The sequence below is a fragment of the Aythya fuligula genome, chromosome 3 (genome assembly GCF_009819795.1).
Source record: "Aythya fuligula isolate bAytFul2 chromosome 3, bAytFul2.pri, whole genome shotgun sequence".
Lineage (NCBI taxonomy): Eukaryota > Metazoa > Chordata > Aves > Anseriformes > Anatidae > Aythya > Aythya fuligula.
The window spans coordinates 69,613,975-69,629,750 of NC_045561.1; the positions used below are offsets into that span (position 1 = coordinate 69,613,975).

A 15,776-nucleotide genomic window follows, 5' to 3' on the forward strand; every position below is an offset into this window, starting at 1 on the left:
TTCTATACTTTCTATCTCTAGTCATGCTCCTTCCTAAGTAAAAGCAAACATTCAAAACCAACCATTTGCTTTTGCAATGACCAGTGTAACTCAGATTTAATCACTCTTACAAGTTAGATTACACGCTGCAAAATATTTCTGTATAAATAACATGTCAATAGCCATAGCAGTCTTTTTTTTTCTCCCCAGTTTCCTGTATATTTATTGTTCATTTTATAATTTATGTTTTATTCCCCATTGCATCTTAAACTTACACTAGAGAGTCATAATAATCTAGTGATACTCATTTGTATGGCTCCCACAACAGAGTAAAGGGAAAAATGTCACTAAAAATATCAATATTGCTTAACTGATAATTGTGCTTCTTATTTCATCATTCACTTAATAAAAGCTTACAAGAAGAGCTAAGCAAATGTGCTGAAGCTAAGATTATCTTAGGCACAGACTTGTTATGTTAAACTACAAATTCTTCATTTCAGTTTCATTTGTAATTTCAAACTAAAAACACAGGAGACACCATATTATTTAATGATTTTTTTTTCTCCTGTGGTCTGATGTTACAAACTCATGTTTTTAACCTTAAAATATTTCCAAATTCACAACTGCTGCTATTTCCCAACATACCTTCTAGTTTATGCTTCTAATTAAACAGATTATGAAAAATCTGTGTGTCAGCTGGAGTCTCCATAATTTTGCTTCAAAAATTATTTCCAAAAATGATTATACACCTTCAACTATTTTATAAGCAATCATTTTGTGCTTCAGTGAGCATAAACTTAAAATCCTTTATTTTCAAAATATTCTAAGAAATATACTTCATGAAAACTAGAGACTCAAGCTACAGTATAACGTGAAATTCATTACTTAAATGGCAAAACATCAAGGAACTTCATTTTCACTACTACATCATAGTATAATATAGCTATATACAAATACTATATTCTAGTAAGCAGCTGCAAACTTTTTTTTAATTATGTAAAATAATCCATGCTTGTTACTTACAAATAATATTAAAGCTGTGTCCAATTCCTAAAGAACGTCATTTATTAATTTCAAATGGTAGAAGTATTTTCTTAATAAGCTACCACTCCTCGAGGTGCTGAGAAGCAGCAGAAAAAAAAAAAACAAAAACAAAAACAAAAACAAAACAAAACAAAAAAAAAAAAAAAACAGAATCCTCTTTGATACTAGAGACATCTAAACCAAAAAAAATACCTGTTTGATTCTCACATCCTCATTAGGTTTTTGGAGAAGTTTGTAAAGTTTGTTTCTTACCACTTCACAGCTTCTATGACAGTCAAATGATCAAGAACAAAAAATGATTACTATGCCAGGCAAAACAACAATACTTTTTTAATCACCCAAAACAACTACTTTGTCTTTTGAAAATCTGAGTTACGCTTAGATTTTTACAGATTTTTTTTTATACAGAAAACTAAATTTCCTCAGATACATCTATTAAAGCAACTCAAAGCAAGTTACCTGCCAGAAGCAAAAGGCAAGATCACTTATATGAAAATTCTGATACAAATTGATCTCTGAAACAGTCACATGAAGACTTCTCCAATGGAATCAAATTGTTATTACAAAGATTTCCAAAGGAAGAAAGTTTTAGTCACTGTAAGTGTAATCCGAGTACAAACCATGTTAACTGTTCCTTCCAGGGATTCTGTATAAACTTTTAAACTGCAGGCATGCAAATAAGCAAAGCTGTTCTATCACTTACCTCCAAAGGCTTAAGATGAACCAATTCTAGCATGAAAACCAAAAGACTTTCATCAAGTTTGTAGCTTTCTTTTTGGCTTTGTCTATGAGAAGACCCCAAAGTAACCATTTTCTACTAGCTTACAACATTCAAGACTACACGACGCTCCAGACTAACCCTTTAAGAGTATGCTCGCAAATCACTACTCTGATGGCAACAGATACACAAAAAGGAAGAAATTTAAATGTTTATCCCACGAGAGTGCTGAAACAAGACATTTCTACAAGCCTGTCCCACTTACAAGAAATGGGAAAACATCTTTTCTAAACTCAAGTCTAATTTACAACTTCAGCTTACGGTTGCCTCTGCCATTCCAGAGCACAGAATTTCATGCTACGAGCTATTTTCTGATGACAAAATGTACCTTACCTTCAAAGAAACTCAGTGCTCAACCAGGATCAAAATGCAACATATTAAAGGCCTCTCTCCTAGTTATTCATTAAAAATGACTTTAATGTTATGTTGTTGCTAGAACATATATTTTATCTTTGCCAGTTTCTTTGACAAAATGAATGTATCATTCGCATTGGAAGCATATTAGTACAGTTTGGATTAAAGACATTCTCACAATAAATAGACATCACAAACTGATTACTCAGTTTCAGGAAGATTTAACCTTCCTTTCCTGGACCAGCTGAGAAATTTACACAAACTTAGCTGCAAATGAATAGCTACTCTCCTCCATTTGCCTCAGGTAGCCCTCATTCTCAACTTTTAAGTGGTAGCTTGCAACAGGCATCTACAGAGCCCCTGTAAAATACACTAAATGAGAGGTACAACTCTTTTCCTCCAAAATTAAAGCAAAAAATAATAATAAAAAAATCAAGTCCTACCATAAGCAGTCAATGATTATATGAAAAACAGGCTGAAGTTAAACTCAGGAAGAAATATCCATACACACATGCATATATAAGCACACTGCAAGCAGCCTCGAAGAACTTGCTCTTCCTGAATCATCTATTAAACCCCATCAATGTACTTTCTTTCCTAAAGCAGCAGGCTGACCCTTGCTTTTTAGCTCAACAAACCAAAGTATGCACAGGAAAAAAAAAAAAAAAAAAAAAAGAAAAAGGAAATGACCTATTGTTTTATCTGCTTGAAATTTGTCACGTTTCAAATTTCATCAGCATTTTTTCTGAGCTTGTATTATGACACAAGACAATTACATGATTTATCTTTACACTATAATCATACCTCCCCTGTCCTGCAACCCAGATCTTCCAAGCTATACAGGACATACCCCAGACACCTTGTTGCTTTGTTGTGTACTTTTCCACTTCACTTGCTCTCTAAGTTATTAGGACTGGAACACCACCCACAACAAAACCAAAAGACTATTTCTAGTATTTCTTTAAGTACTCTCTGCAAAAAGCAAACTTCAACTAATACATTTCCTATTTATGGTGCTGGTTTTATTGTTTTTGCTTTGAATCAGGCTCATTCTGCTTTGTTAGATTTCAGAATTTTGTCCTGCTAACCTGCAATGTCACGTCACAGTTTCAAGTGTAACGTACATCACATTACAAAATACAGCTAATCAAGATTCTTTGAATTCAAGAGCTAAGTAATGGTTTTCTATGTCCACAATGCAACTAAAAACCGTAAGATGAAAGGAAGGAGTGTAAACGTGCTCAACATACGTCTATCTAGAATTACCAGAAAAACTGACTCACTGACAGGATGTGATAGGGGTTGCAGGACTAGTTGTAAAGTTGACACACAGAATAAATCAAATTACTCGTCCCGTCCGTAATACATTTTTAACAAATTACATATTTTCAGTGGCTGTAGACATTACAGTATACTCCTGATTACAATCTATAGGAAAAATACATCATTTCTTTTTTTTTTCCCCTTCAAGTTTGTATTAGGATTTCAGCAGTTAAATGGTGAAAAGAAAGCATTGGTTTCCCTCATGACATTTTTATGGTGATGAGCAGGAACTTTATACTCCCTAAAATTTTTAAGACTTATGCAACAAAATCAAAAGATTAAACATTTGGGATACGCTTTGTATACACAATTCACACTAATAGTCATGGTAGTGCAGAAACTCATCACTAGATTGAAGCTAAAGATAATTCTACGAATACCTGTATGTACACTTTGATATAGTTCTGAAAAACATATTTGGATACAACCTTAAAACTTCTTATTCCTCAGTCTATATGTAAAATTATGAAAATAACATAACCTATTAAAAGAATGCATACCATGTAGGACATACAAACTTACTCAGTGGATCAACATTTTTCCCCTATAAAAGCATGTGTCCAAATTAACCTCCAAATTGATTTTCTTACTTTTGCGTAATTTAAATGATCAAGAAAATATAAACTTGCAGTTAAAATTATGACCTGCAATAATCTCAATAAACCTTTTGAAAATTTTATTATCCTTAAGAACACTCAAAGTATTTACAACTTGTGTAATACCTCTAGTTTTTGAATATTAATGATCATGGTTTTAAAAGCAAGAGCAATTATACAGTGAGTTCCTTTGGTGGAAGTTTAAACTTGTTATGGTCTGTTATGTGGCAAATGTTATGACAGGAATTGATACAAGTAATAATTATGTCAAAACTAACTAGTATCTTAGCTGAGACTGTAGTTAAATTAAAGCCACAAGTAGAATCATAAACACATCTGAAATAAAGTCAAAATTTTACGTCGCAGGGCATATTACAGTTATGCCTAGAAAACAATATTGAACAGGTTTTGGTCAAGGAACAGGTTAAGGACTATTCTCCTAATAATATGTGGGCAACAATTCATACCTTCCTTGAAGCCTTTCATTGAGCAAAGCACACGGCATGAAGCAACCGCAGTTCTACCCTAACTTCCTACACAATTAACAATAATTTAGCATTATTACAAACCTACAGAGAAATATGGCAACTATTTAGGTTAATTTTCCCCACACGCATTGTTGAGGTCCTTTACTGGCTCATCATTCCAAAAGATGAAAGAATCATTTAAAATACCTCTCTTTTCCATATTATTTAAATTGGCAGCATGCTTCCTTACAAATCCTTTAGAAAAAGCTTTACGTAAGAGCAACAAAATCAGTTATTACAACCACGAAAACCATTTGAAAGCTCGACTCCTTTCACATGTTCTCCTAATCGGAAAAAGAGATGCCTACTTAGAAGATACCTTTTACCAAACTCAAGTGATACAAAATTTAATGGATTTGCTTAATTCTAACACCTCGGGTTAGAAGGCTTAGTTTCCATTTCTATAACACTTTCTAAAGATGCATCATCTTGTTTATACTGATTGTGTCCATTCCACCACACCTCACTATGCAGAAGAGATGCCCCATTTCCTCAGTCGTCCTAGCAGCCCTTTGTTGGACTCTCTCCAGCAGCAGCAGCTCCATGTTTCTCTTGCACCAAGGAATCCGCTACTCCACGTGTGGCCTCACCAGAGCAGAAGGGAAGGATCACCTCTCCCGACCTGCTGGCAACGCTCCTCCTCATGCAGCCCAGGATGCCACCCAGCCTTCCTTGTTGCAAGGGCCCATTGCTGAGCTTCCTGCATTCTTTGAATTTACAGGTTATCTAGGGGAACCTTTCCGTGCGAAGTAACAGAGAATCTTGCAAGATGTTCAGTGATTATATTATTTTCCAACTCAAGCAGGTGTTCTCTAAAGAGTTTTCATCGTAGGACCTCAGTCCCACAGGATACACTTGAGTCTACCTGGTGTAAGAGTGGTTGCAAACTGTGTAAATTAGGAAAGGCCCTGACAGCATTTTAAAACTGTTCTTTCCGAGCAAGTCTGCAGCTGGTTGGTTCCTGTTCCATTGCTGCTGGAAAATATGGATTATTTAACAGTATTTCTTCCTTGAAATGTGTTCCATGTCCACAGAAAATCTTTCTGCAAACTGCCAAGTCACCTATGGAAGAACAAAATTTACTCTTTCTTTCAGTAATATAGCAATAATTAACAAGCATGAAGAGGCTCCTGTAAGTCTGCAAGATATTCCCTAATAAGTAAAGAACTGAAGGAGACTCAACCCTTATCAATACTCATTTGTATCCTGAACAACTCAGAAAAGATTTGTAACTGACTGTGCTGTTAAAAACCCTGTTTTGAAGTGGCCAGCCCTCTGTTTTTTGTTCTGCTGAACAGATGAAGAACTCTCCCTAAGGACGCTCCCCAATCAATGTCAAAAGATAAAGACCACAATAAAACAAAATATGCAGCAAAGATTTGATCTGGGATGCATTCAGTTACAAACCAGACTCTGACAATGCAGTATGTTGTGTACTGACCTGAGAAAACCCTAAGCATTTAGGATTGTCCGAAACCTGGTCTTATTCTTACAGGCAGCAACATAAAAAGGACTGGCTGTAAGAGCTTGCATAGTCCAAACTTTTTGGTTTAAAGCACTGCTTGGAACTTTAATAATAGCTAATAACTAGTTCTAAAGGGCCTTCCTCACACAGACCCTAAGAACAGATTCATTCATTCCACAGACCTCCAGAGAGGAAACCTCTCTCACCAAAGTGAAAGGACCAAGATCTCTAAGCCACCTAACCGTAGCAAAGTAAATGAAAAACCCTGAAAAATTCATCTGCAGACACAGTAAATATATCCAACCAAATGAACCTTGCCAGAGGGGGTAGAAAACCTCTAGAACTAAAAGGGGCACATGCTGTAGGCCAAAATATTCTTACCTAGAGACAGCAGCTTTGATTCACAATGATCTAAAACCCCAAACTGCTTTGTGTTTTATGGGCACTTTATTGTCATCTGCACTACAATATTTCTGACAGGGAAAGAGCACATCTGTAATGCTATAAAAACTATGCAGCACGTGCTGGAAGAAAAAGGGAACAAAGGTTTGAAAAATGATGTTCATCCAGCTGCTTTACAAGAAGGGTTTAAGAAAAAGAGACACAGTTTGGGATACTGAAATCACAGTGCAGAACGTCCTTAAAATCAGTGTGGTTTTTTTTTTGTTTGTTTGTTTGGTTTTGTTTTTTTAAAGGACAAGCACTATCTAAAGCATATGTCCTGTTACACCTTGTAGGTCATTTTTAATAAGTGTATATGTATTACCATAAGTTCCATTACCAGTCCCATACAATAAGTTACAAGAAGTGCCGCTCACATTCATGTCAGGATGCCGAACAAGCACAGTTAAATACCATTCTGTCTGTAGCTTGGTCCTTCAAACGATCCATAAAATCTGTTTGTGCAGCTCTACATTATCTAAACAAATGAATTTGTAGTATTTAACCTTAAGTAAATTGCACTGTTCCTAGAAGGAGGAGAAAGTCAAGACTCAAGAGGGTGATTTCACATACAACAGCCAGCAGGCGACAGTCGATAAGGTCAGAGAGCAACAGAAAGGAAACAGTAGAAGCAGCTCCAAGATACGGGTTTGTTGAGTGCTGAGCAGACAGAGCTCTACAATGAAGCATGGCCTTGAAGTATTAAATCTCCTGCCCAGAAAAGGGCTCATATTTGCAATTAGTAAAATATCTGCAGCACAAAAGTTGAATGATAGTGCTTTTCACAGCTGCAGTCCTGTGATTTCACATATCCAGAGCTAAGCCTCACATAGAAGTAAGCAACTGAGTATCGACTAGCTGTGAAGCAAACAACTCTGGAAATGGATTCACATGCACAAAAGCCAATGTTAGATTGTTTGCTTAAGAGCACTGAATAGTACAATACTTCACACAATACTGTCAATCTACTTCCAGCATTAAAATCAACAATTCTCCTCAATTTTCCACAATAACTATCAACTAGAAGCAATTCTTCATCAAGCATAGCAAGTTCTCAGACACTTCTACTTTCTGAAGTAGAAAGTGAACACTTTCTGTATTTCCTGATCCTTAATTCTGTGCAAAAGTTAACCTGCCTTTAAAAAAAAAAAAAAAAAAAAAAGTAAATTCTACTTTTTTTTCTTTAAAGGGTAAAAAAAAAGATGGCATACTGACACTGACAAATGCAGAGTTAACTTTTTGCATCATCATTAGGCTCTTAGCTTTATTCCTAAGCAATAGGTACAGCATACACTGCACAGCCACAAAAATACTCCTTGAAGATTATGTTCTTCATCCCTCTGAACCACACATGCTTTTCCCATTTTCCGAATGCAAAGCAGTTCAGATTTTTTTTTCCTGGTATTACTTCATAGTACAAGTGACAATCATAAAGGAGTGTGGCTACAGATCGCAAATTTCAGGAGATAAAGTTTCCTCCTTATAAAATAAGAACGACCACATAAATGATCAGAATTAATGATCATTAAAAAGCAGTAATATACTAAAAAGCATTGCATTTAAATGCCAATCCAACAGTAACTCTAGACAGACCTAATTCAACTGTGTTACTGCTTCACTTATTGTCTTCATAGCAACCTCTCAATATATTCTATTTTCAAGAATAATTACTCAAAGTTAAGGTGAAGCGCAACTTTTTTTTTTTTTTTTTTTTTTTTTTAAACTGCATGCATCGTTTAACTTTCATTACAAATTTAGGATGATACATAAATATACAAGCACTCTATTTTAATAAAACAGTTTAGGGAAATAGAGCCACAACAATTCAAACCTCGTAGTTTAAATTAGCAGCACGATCATTTACATAAACTTCTTTATTTATGAATTCATTATCATAAACCAACTCTGAGAAAAGACGACAAATTAAGTTTTATGCAAAACCAGTTTGTTGAAAAAGTAACCTACCGATTTATGATTAGTAAGTGCATAAGACATTTTGGAAAGATTAAGGCATTTTCAAATCAGAAATAGACATTTTTTCCCCTACCAAAAATGTTAATTATCGCACCACAACTAAAAATGTTATTTTAGTTATGTTCTACTAACAACAGAATCTATATAATTATTTATTTAAACAAAGTGAATTTGTCATTTTTGGGATACTTCTGATCTCCAACACACCTAGATTCCTCTAAAACCTAAGAATATCTGATAAGAGACTTAAATACTGTCCATTTTTCCCCAATAAGAATAACATATTCCTAATTCCTAAATATTGGTTAAACTAGTTATCTAATTCAGGACCTCAAAAAGCTATTTTTCACACAAGCAAAGCTTCTTTAGTCTTCATATACAAACTAAATCTACATTCAGCTCAGAAGTATTACTGTAGCTCCTCCTGACAAGCCTGAGCTAGGTTAAAACTATCCAACTTGGTAACAGTTGAGCCATGGCTCAGGGCAACTGCCCAGGCTGAGATTTTACAGCCTCTTCTCTTCTGCATCTCCCTCCTTATGCTCTACACAACTTCTACAATAGCTCTGAACTAGTCAGGTTGACAGTTTTACAGACAACTCAGGCACATGTACATAAACTTTATGCACATATCTGAAAACAAATGATGTTTCTAATCTCATTTTTTTTTTGTTTTTTTTTTTTTTTTTTTACTCTGATTGACAGCCCCCATGCCACACAGATTCTTAAATACACAAGGTTGATCCATCAAAGCTTTAAAACTTTCTCATTCTTAGAGCTTTAATTTTGGAAGAAGTTTAAAACTGGTGAAAATATGATACTGTTTCTTCAGTGCTGCACCATCAGCTATTAAAATAAGTCACTCCGTGTACTCAGTTGTTGATGAACCAGTGTTTCTTTTCAGCACAGAAATTTTGTCAAGCACAGCCCTGTTACACAAATCAGCCATCGTTTCACATTATTTTCCTATTTACTCAACATTCATCTCTGCAAAAGAAAATTTTTGAAGAAATAGATTGATCTATTTTCATCAGGTTCTTTATAAAAAGAACCTTACTACTTTACATTACTTTTAAGATATAAAGCTCAATAAGGTATTACACAGAAGTCTATTCAAGAGACTTTTGTATTAGCCAACGAGATGCTGAAACCTGCTGTGTTGTGTTGCCCTCTTCAGGTTGACAGCAGTTACATTTTCTACTTCTGTTTGACTAGACATTGCAATTTCACCTCCTGTCATAATTTCTTTTCAGATTTGCAATTTCAAGTAGCAACTAACTTTATCCTACCAACACTTGAAGTGCTTTTGACCTAAAATTCTGCAGAAATAAACTTTACATATGGCCTTTGCTTCTCCCTAACTTCAAAACCAATCTTGAGGATTATCATAATACTAGCTAGTGTTTAAAAAGACTGTAAAACTTCAGCACTGGTAAGCGATCTCTGATGACAGGTTAGAGAGCTCCACTGATTCACCTTATCAAAGGAAACTGAAGCTACTCAAATTGCTCCTAAGTTAGTGAACTCAGAGGTTAGAAAGTCAGAAGGCTTTAAAGTGGTGGAAGGCAAAGCAAAATCTAGAAACTGGTGTTGAAGTCAGAAATTCAACCTTGAAATGCAATGAGGTTTTTCACTCAAAAGGAAAAAAAGTTTAAATAATTAGTATAGAAGGACAGGTTCATTTTTGCTCAACTTGAAAACTTTACAGGTGGATCCAATATTCTTCCAAAATAATGGTTTTGATCAGTTTTTGGGTGCTTGTCATTACAGAAGCCAAACTGTGATATTGATTTGTATAATTACTGGCTTTGAATTGATCATTTGAGCTATGCAATTTATGTGGAAATAGTAATAAAAAGTTTTTCCTTGTTTGGGAAAGGGCCGTGCTTGGGCTTCCAATTCATTTATAGAGCCAGGTATTAATAAAGTCTAAAAGTATTTAATTCCCCCCTCACATCTACCATGTCCTCCTTTAGAGGACGTGGTAGACATTTAAATCTATTTAGACATCTCAGAGATGCAATTTTGCCATAAAGAGCAACATGTTTGATTTAACCAGTGTATTACTAAGTATGGCAAATTTCAGGCACATTACTAAAGTGCTTACATATCATAACAATTCATCACTGCAAAGTTTAATCACACCACCTTATGGGACTTAAGATCGGAAAAATCTGTTCAAAGATTAAGCCTACTGTTCAATTAGGCAATAAAAATGAATAACCTAACCAAAATCCTTAGAAAACAGAGGCAAAGGAAAGGGTCATTTCAATACCATAGCATGTTCCAGTACCCAAATAAAGGAACAATCAGGCAATCCCAGATTTCCTCTTGGGCTGGCGAGCAGCCAGTAACTATCCTGCCTTAAGCCAAGTGACAGTCTAGAAAAGCTCAGAAGAACCTGTCATAGTTATTTCATTTTCTTCCATACTTCTCTGATATTACTCTTGAGAATGAAATGCTATTTCAACTTTGCATCTTATACACTTGAAGGATAGACTCCAGAGAAAGAGATTGACAAGAAGCAAAAGGGAGAGAGCAACCAGGAACAAGTGGGTGAGCATGACTTGGGGAGAGTGCGGGCAGGCTGCCGTGACAGAGAGATCAAAACTCAGGGATGAGTACAAACCAGGCACACAACACCAACACGAGAGACTGAGAGCACTCCCATCTGCAGCATTAGATAGCACACCGTGGTTTACCAGAGTAGTCTCCATCAGCACGTAGAGACTCCTCTCCAGTGTCTGACTAATATGCTCCAGTGCCTGGAGTCAGAGGTCCAACTGCAGGGCAGTGAAAACTTCCTGCTACCTACCGGCACATCGCTTGTCCAATTACACAGTGCAAAACCAACCAGTCTTAAGCACAGGGAAGAAGTCCTCGGGTCAAACTACCTATAATACTGCACAAGAAAAGCAGCACTCAAATGCATAACATACAGAAAACATTAAAAGAGAGAATAAAAGAATAATGTATAATAAAAGAAAATAATAGTAAAGAACAAGTAGAAGAGGCACTTCATTCAATAGCACTATCAGATAAAAGAGCTTTTGTGCAAACTCATTTGAAGACAGCAGCTTATACCTCTGAAGTGATGTGGGGCACTTTTTTTTTTTTCTTAAACACCTTGAAGTAAGAGTGTCACAAAAAATAAAAATAAAAATCACTATTTCTATGCCATCCCTGGTAGAAAAAAATTCCTCCTATGTCAAAGCTTCATCTGGTGCAAGTTCCTTTAGACTACGATAACTGGTAATAAAGTCTTCAAAATCTCACAGCTAAGTTAAAACTGCATTTGAACTGATAGTTAGTGACACAGTCTTTTTCTTCATCTTTTACGGTAGATGCAAGGATTCCAGTCCAATCTTAGCTTCTGCTCTTAAAAAAAAAAAAGAGGTGCTGGACATAGGCTTAAAATTACCTGTGGTTAGTTTAGTTCTGACTTACTCAAGTATTATGTTCGTATTTTTGCCACCTCTTTCTCCCCCACATACCATCAGATTTGGATACCACACGAGGTATGATTCATATTATTCTTTAGAAATGTATTTTAATGCACAAGCTTTACAAATGAAAGAGCCTTTGAGTTTTGAAAATATCAGGCCTTCACTGAAAAGCATGTCAGATCATTTTATTACATGCATTTTCAGCATGTCTTTTTTAACTGCTGCAAAAACTCATTTTTCTTAGATACTGTTATCTAAGCACATTTCTTTGAAGGAAAACAAACTCATCTGCCTCACACAGCCAAGAAACACAATGCAGGCAGTTCCTTTCACAGATTCTTCTTCTAATATTTTTGGGATAATAGAAGGTGTGGAGAATAAGAGGAGGAACTCTCCCCATTGAAGGCAAGGTCTACTAAATTCCTGCCACCCACCCACATAGGTTTACTTATCTACAAAAATGTGATGTAAAAATACATAAGGAATGAAAGCCTAATTATTACAAATCCAGGCTAACCCGATCTTTGGGTATTTATGTAGGAATATGCAAGCAACCAACTAGAATGCAAAGCTGATTTTTGCCACCATTAAAATAACGTAAATGCTGTCAGGGTGGGGGTTAAATGTATCTTAAGAGTATTTTGATTCAGTTATTTCCACACATGCAAGTCTGTCACTAAGTACTGTAAATTTGTTAAAACTATAGAAATTACCTCCTTGTTTGGAGTCAAATTATAATTTAATTGTTCTCAGAGCTTTCTGAAATTTTCTCTGAATTTTTCACTTTTTCACTGATTTTTCACTTTTATGATAAGCAGTAACCAGTGCACAAAGCAACAAAAGATGCTAGAAACACCTGCATCCACCTTTAAAAAAAGGGAACATCACTGAAAATATTTAGAAATGTTAAGAACAGTAACACTGAAAATAATATACAGCAACCTTCTCAAAGGTCGTCTCAGCACCATCTCTATTTATGTTTGAGCTTCTGATCTTAATTAGGCATTTGGAGTTTAAATTATAGCAAGTAAGGGTTTCCGATAGAAAAGGCAACGTGAATAAAGATAAGTACTACTGACTAAAGGCACGGATATTACTGGTTTTTTAATATTTAAGTAAACTTTATTAGTACGAAATCATGTGATATCACAGAAAATTTCCCCCATGGCTTAGAAGTTCCTACCTTATTCAAACAACAAAATTCCACTTTGCATGCCCATATATGTGGCTTTTATAAACAGACTTTACAAAAAAAAAGCTATCGGAGAATAAACAACTTAGTTGTCAAGCAAACAAAATGCTGCGAGTGAACTGCTTTTCCAGATACATCTTTTGATACTTGCACTAACCTTGCCATCTGCTATGATCTCTGACAGAATAACTGACTTCCGTTCTCAATCTAAAGTTTCACTATGACAGTAAATATCTTATATCTAACATTAAAAATTATTTCAGTCCCACAGTAAGACTATATAGCTTTATATATTTTAATGAGTCATTAAACCTGTTATAAAGCAGTATCACACCACTTAATGCTATGAATAGGAGACTTTTTTACAGTGACAGTTGCAAAACTCAAGTGTAAATAGATGATAATGTTTCAAAAGACAGATCAGAGAAGAATTGTTTAATTGATATTCTGTACATGCTTCTAAACACGCCTAGTTCTAAACCTCATCATGACCATAATGCTATAAAAACTAAAAGGACATCAAAACATTTTAAGGTTTCCAAGGAATGTGCCCCTAAAAAGACTATTAAGAAAATAGCACTGGTGTATTAAATTGGAAAAAATATTCAAAGCTAGTTTGGTATTTTAAAGTATACAGTTAAAAGACAAAGGTAAGAATCAGACACAAGACCCATGCAGTATCTTTTGCCTTGTAATGCCAACAAGAAAAGCAACCTACACAGTGGTTAAGGGAAAAACTTGCTCTTCAAATGTTTGAGTTAGGCTTTTCAAAGTGCATTTTGCATTCAAAGTCTCCATATTTAGCAGTTACTTCTAATGACAACTTGCGTTTTTTATAAATCTTCTAACCAGCTTTATCACATTTTCATGTATCACACACTTATGACACAATGAATAGTAATTACCTATTAGAATAAATACAGTCCATCTTGTCCTTACTAATTCATACAAACTTTTACCATATGTTGGAAAAGGGATTGTGTAAGTCTGAAAAGCCAAGACAATGATATTTGACACCTTAGTAAAACAATTCGGTAAAATTGGTTTTATTTCATTGTGTCCTACCTGATAAATTCTAAATGGGATGTATCGAAATCCATTATCTTCTGGAGGATACTCCATGAGTTTTCGATTTATAGCCCAAAATTGCTCAAATTTATCTGTGAAGGTAAAAGCAGACTTTGTTAATACTAATAACATATATAATTCTTCAGCTACAAGAGGTAAGTGAGGCATGATTAAAACAACATGCAAATGCAAACTTCTTACAAGAATTTGGCCTGTATGAATTTTCTTTTCCCCACATTTCTCTACCCTATTTAGTCTCAAGGCAGAAGTAAGCCATCTGCATTCTCCTACGAAAACAGTGATATGGTGACTTACTGAACTGAAAGAGAAAGCAACTTGAAGTCATGGCACATCTCCCCCACTAAAGAATTAACAGGCCATGAATTATGGACTGCATTACCTCAATTAACAGTGCATTCTTCTACCCTCTCCGCTATTACTGGTCCACATCGCCTCACAGCTTGTTAAAAACATCTACAACATCTAACTAGCCATAACTATCGGTGAGCAATAGGTACAAAGAATAGATGAACTAGAAAGCAGTGGAAAAAGTTCTTGGAGAGTTTGTATTTCGATATGTAAACCTTAAAATAATCTGCAGTCATGTATGATCTAATCTGAAAGTATACTGCCACTTTCATGACATAGCCTGAAAATAAAAGTTTGTTTGAAAAACTGTTTTGTATTATCCAAGTAACTAGGTTTGGTAAAACAGCCCAAGGCAGCACACAATTTCATCCTGTTCAGGCAATACAAGAACTAAATGGAATATTGTGCTTTAAATGTATTAAGAACAACCTAGGCCCAAAGGAGTAAATCCTTTTACAGAAGTAAATGAATTATTCAAATCAAGAAAACAATAGAAAAAATGACAAAGGAATACAAAGAGCTACGATAAATAAAACTTCAGGACAAATTGCAGCGGATGGCTCTTCAGAAAGAGCACAGACTCTGACTCTCTTTCCTCAGAGCAACGTTCAGGTGAGTCTCAGAGCGACTGACGGTGTAACTGGTACAGAATTCAGTCACTGTGAAGCAAGGTCAAGTTGAGAAATCTGTTCACTGAATAAAGATAACAATGCAAATGCCAAAAATTAAAAGAATCAGATTTGCTTCACTTGAGCATAGAGCACAGATGCCTGTCAGCGTGCTAAAGGACACGGTTAACACTTAGGGCAGCTCGTAAGACGATGTTTTTCCTGACCAAATATGACACACAGCAGAATTTCACAGGAACTGTAAACAAACTTCTGCCAGGTATTCTGCAGCAGCATTTCCTGACGTTTATCTCAAAGTATTTCCACACCCTTTTTTCCTGATTAGCAGCAAGCTTCTCTGGACAAGTATTTACCTGAACCACAGTGAGCACTGCATGGCACTCGCTGCACATGGGTGCTACCCTCGGGCTCACCAGCTGCAGATCTCAGCCAGGGGCAGTGACAACAACGGCCCTGGAGCTGGCTGTACCCAAACAAACCTGCATTTGGGAACCCTAGCCGACACAGCCAGATGTTTACTTAAAGCGTTTGTCACAAAAAAAACTGCATCCTCCTCATGAGCTCTGTAAGAGGAAGGTAAGATCTAGCACA

At 35.6% G+C, this 15,776-nt stretch overlaps 1 protein-coding gene across 2 annotated transcripts in view; it reads right to left on the bottom strand.

The window, feature by feature from the left end:
• ATG5 (autophagy related 5) overlaps positions 1 to 15,776 on the bottom strand; it is a 77,006-nt gene that overhangs the window by 31,255 nt on the left and 29,975 nt on the right. For both annotated transcript variants that reach the window (XM_032184661.1, XM_032184662.1), the window contains exon 6: positions 14,185 to 14,279. In XM_032184661.1, coding sequence (XP_032040552.1) covers positions 14,185 to 14,279 — 95 coding nt within the window. The remainder of the gene's footprint in view (positions 1 to 14,184; positions 14,280 to 15,776) is intronic.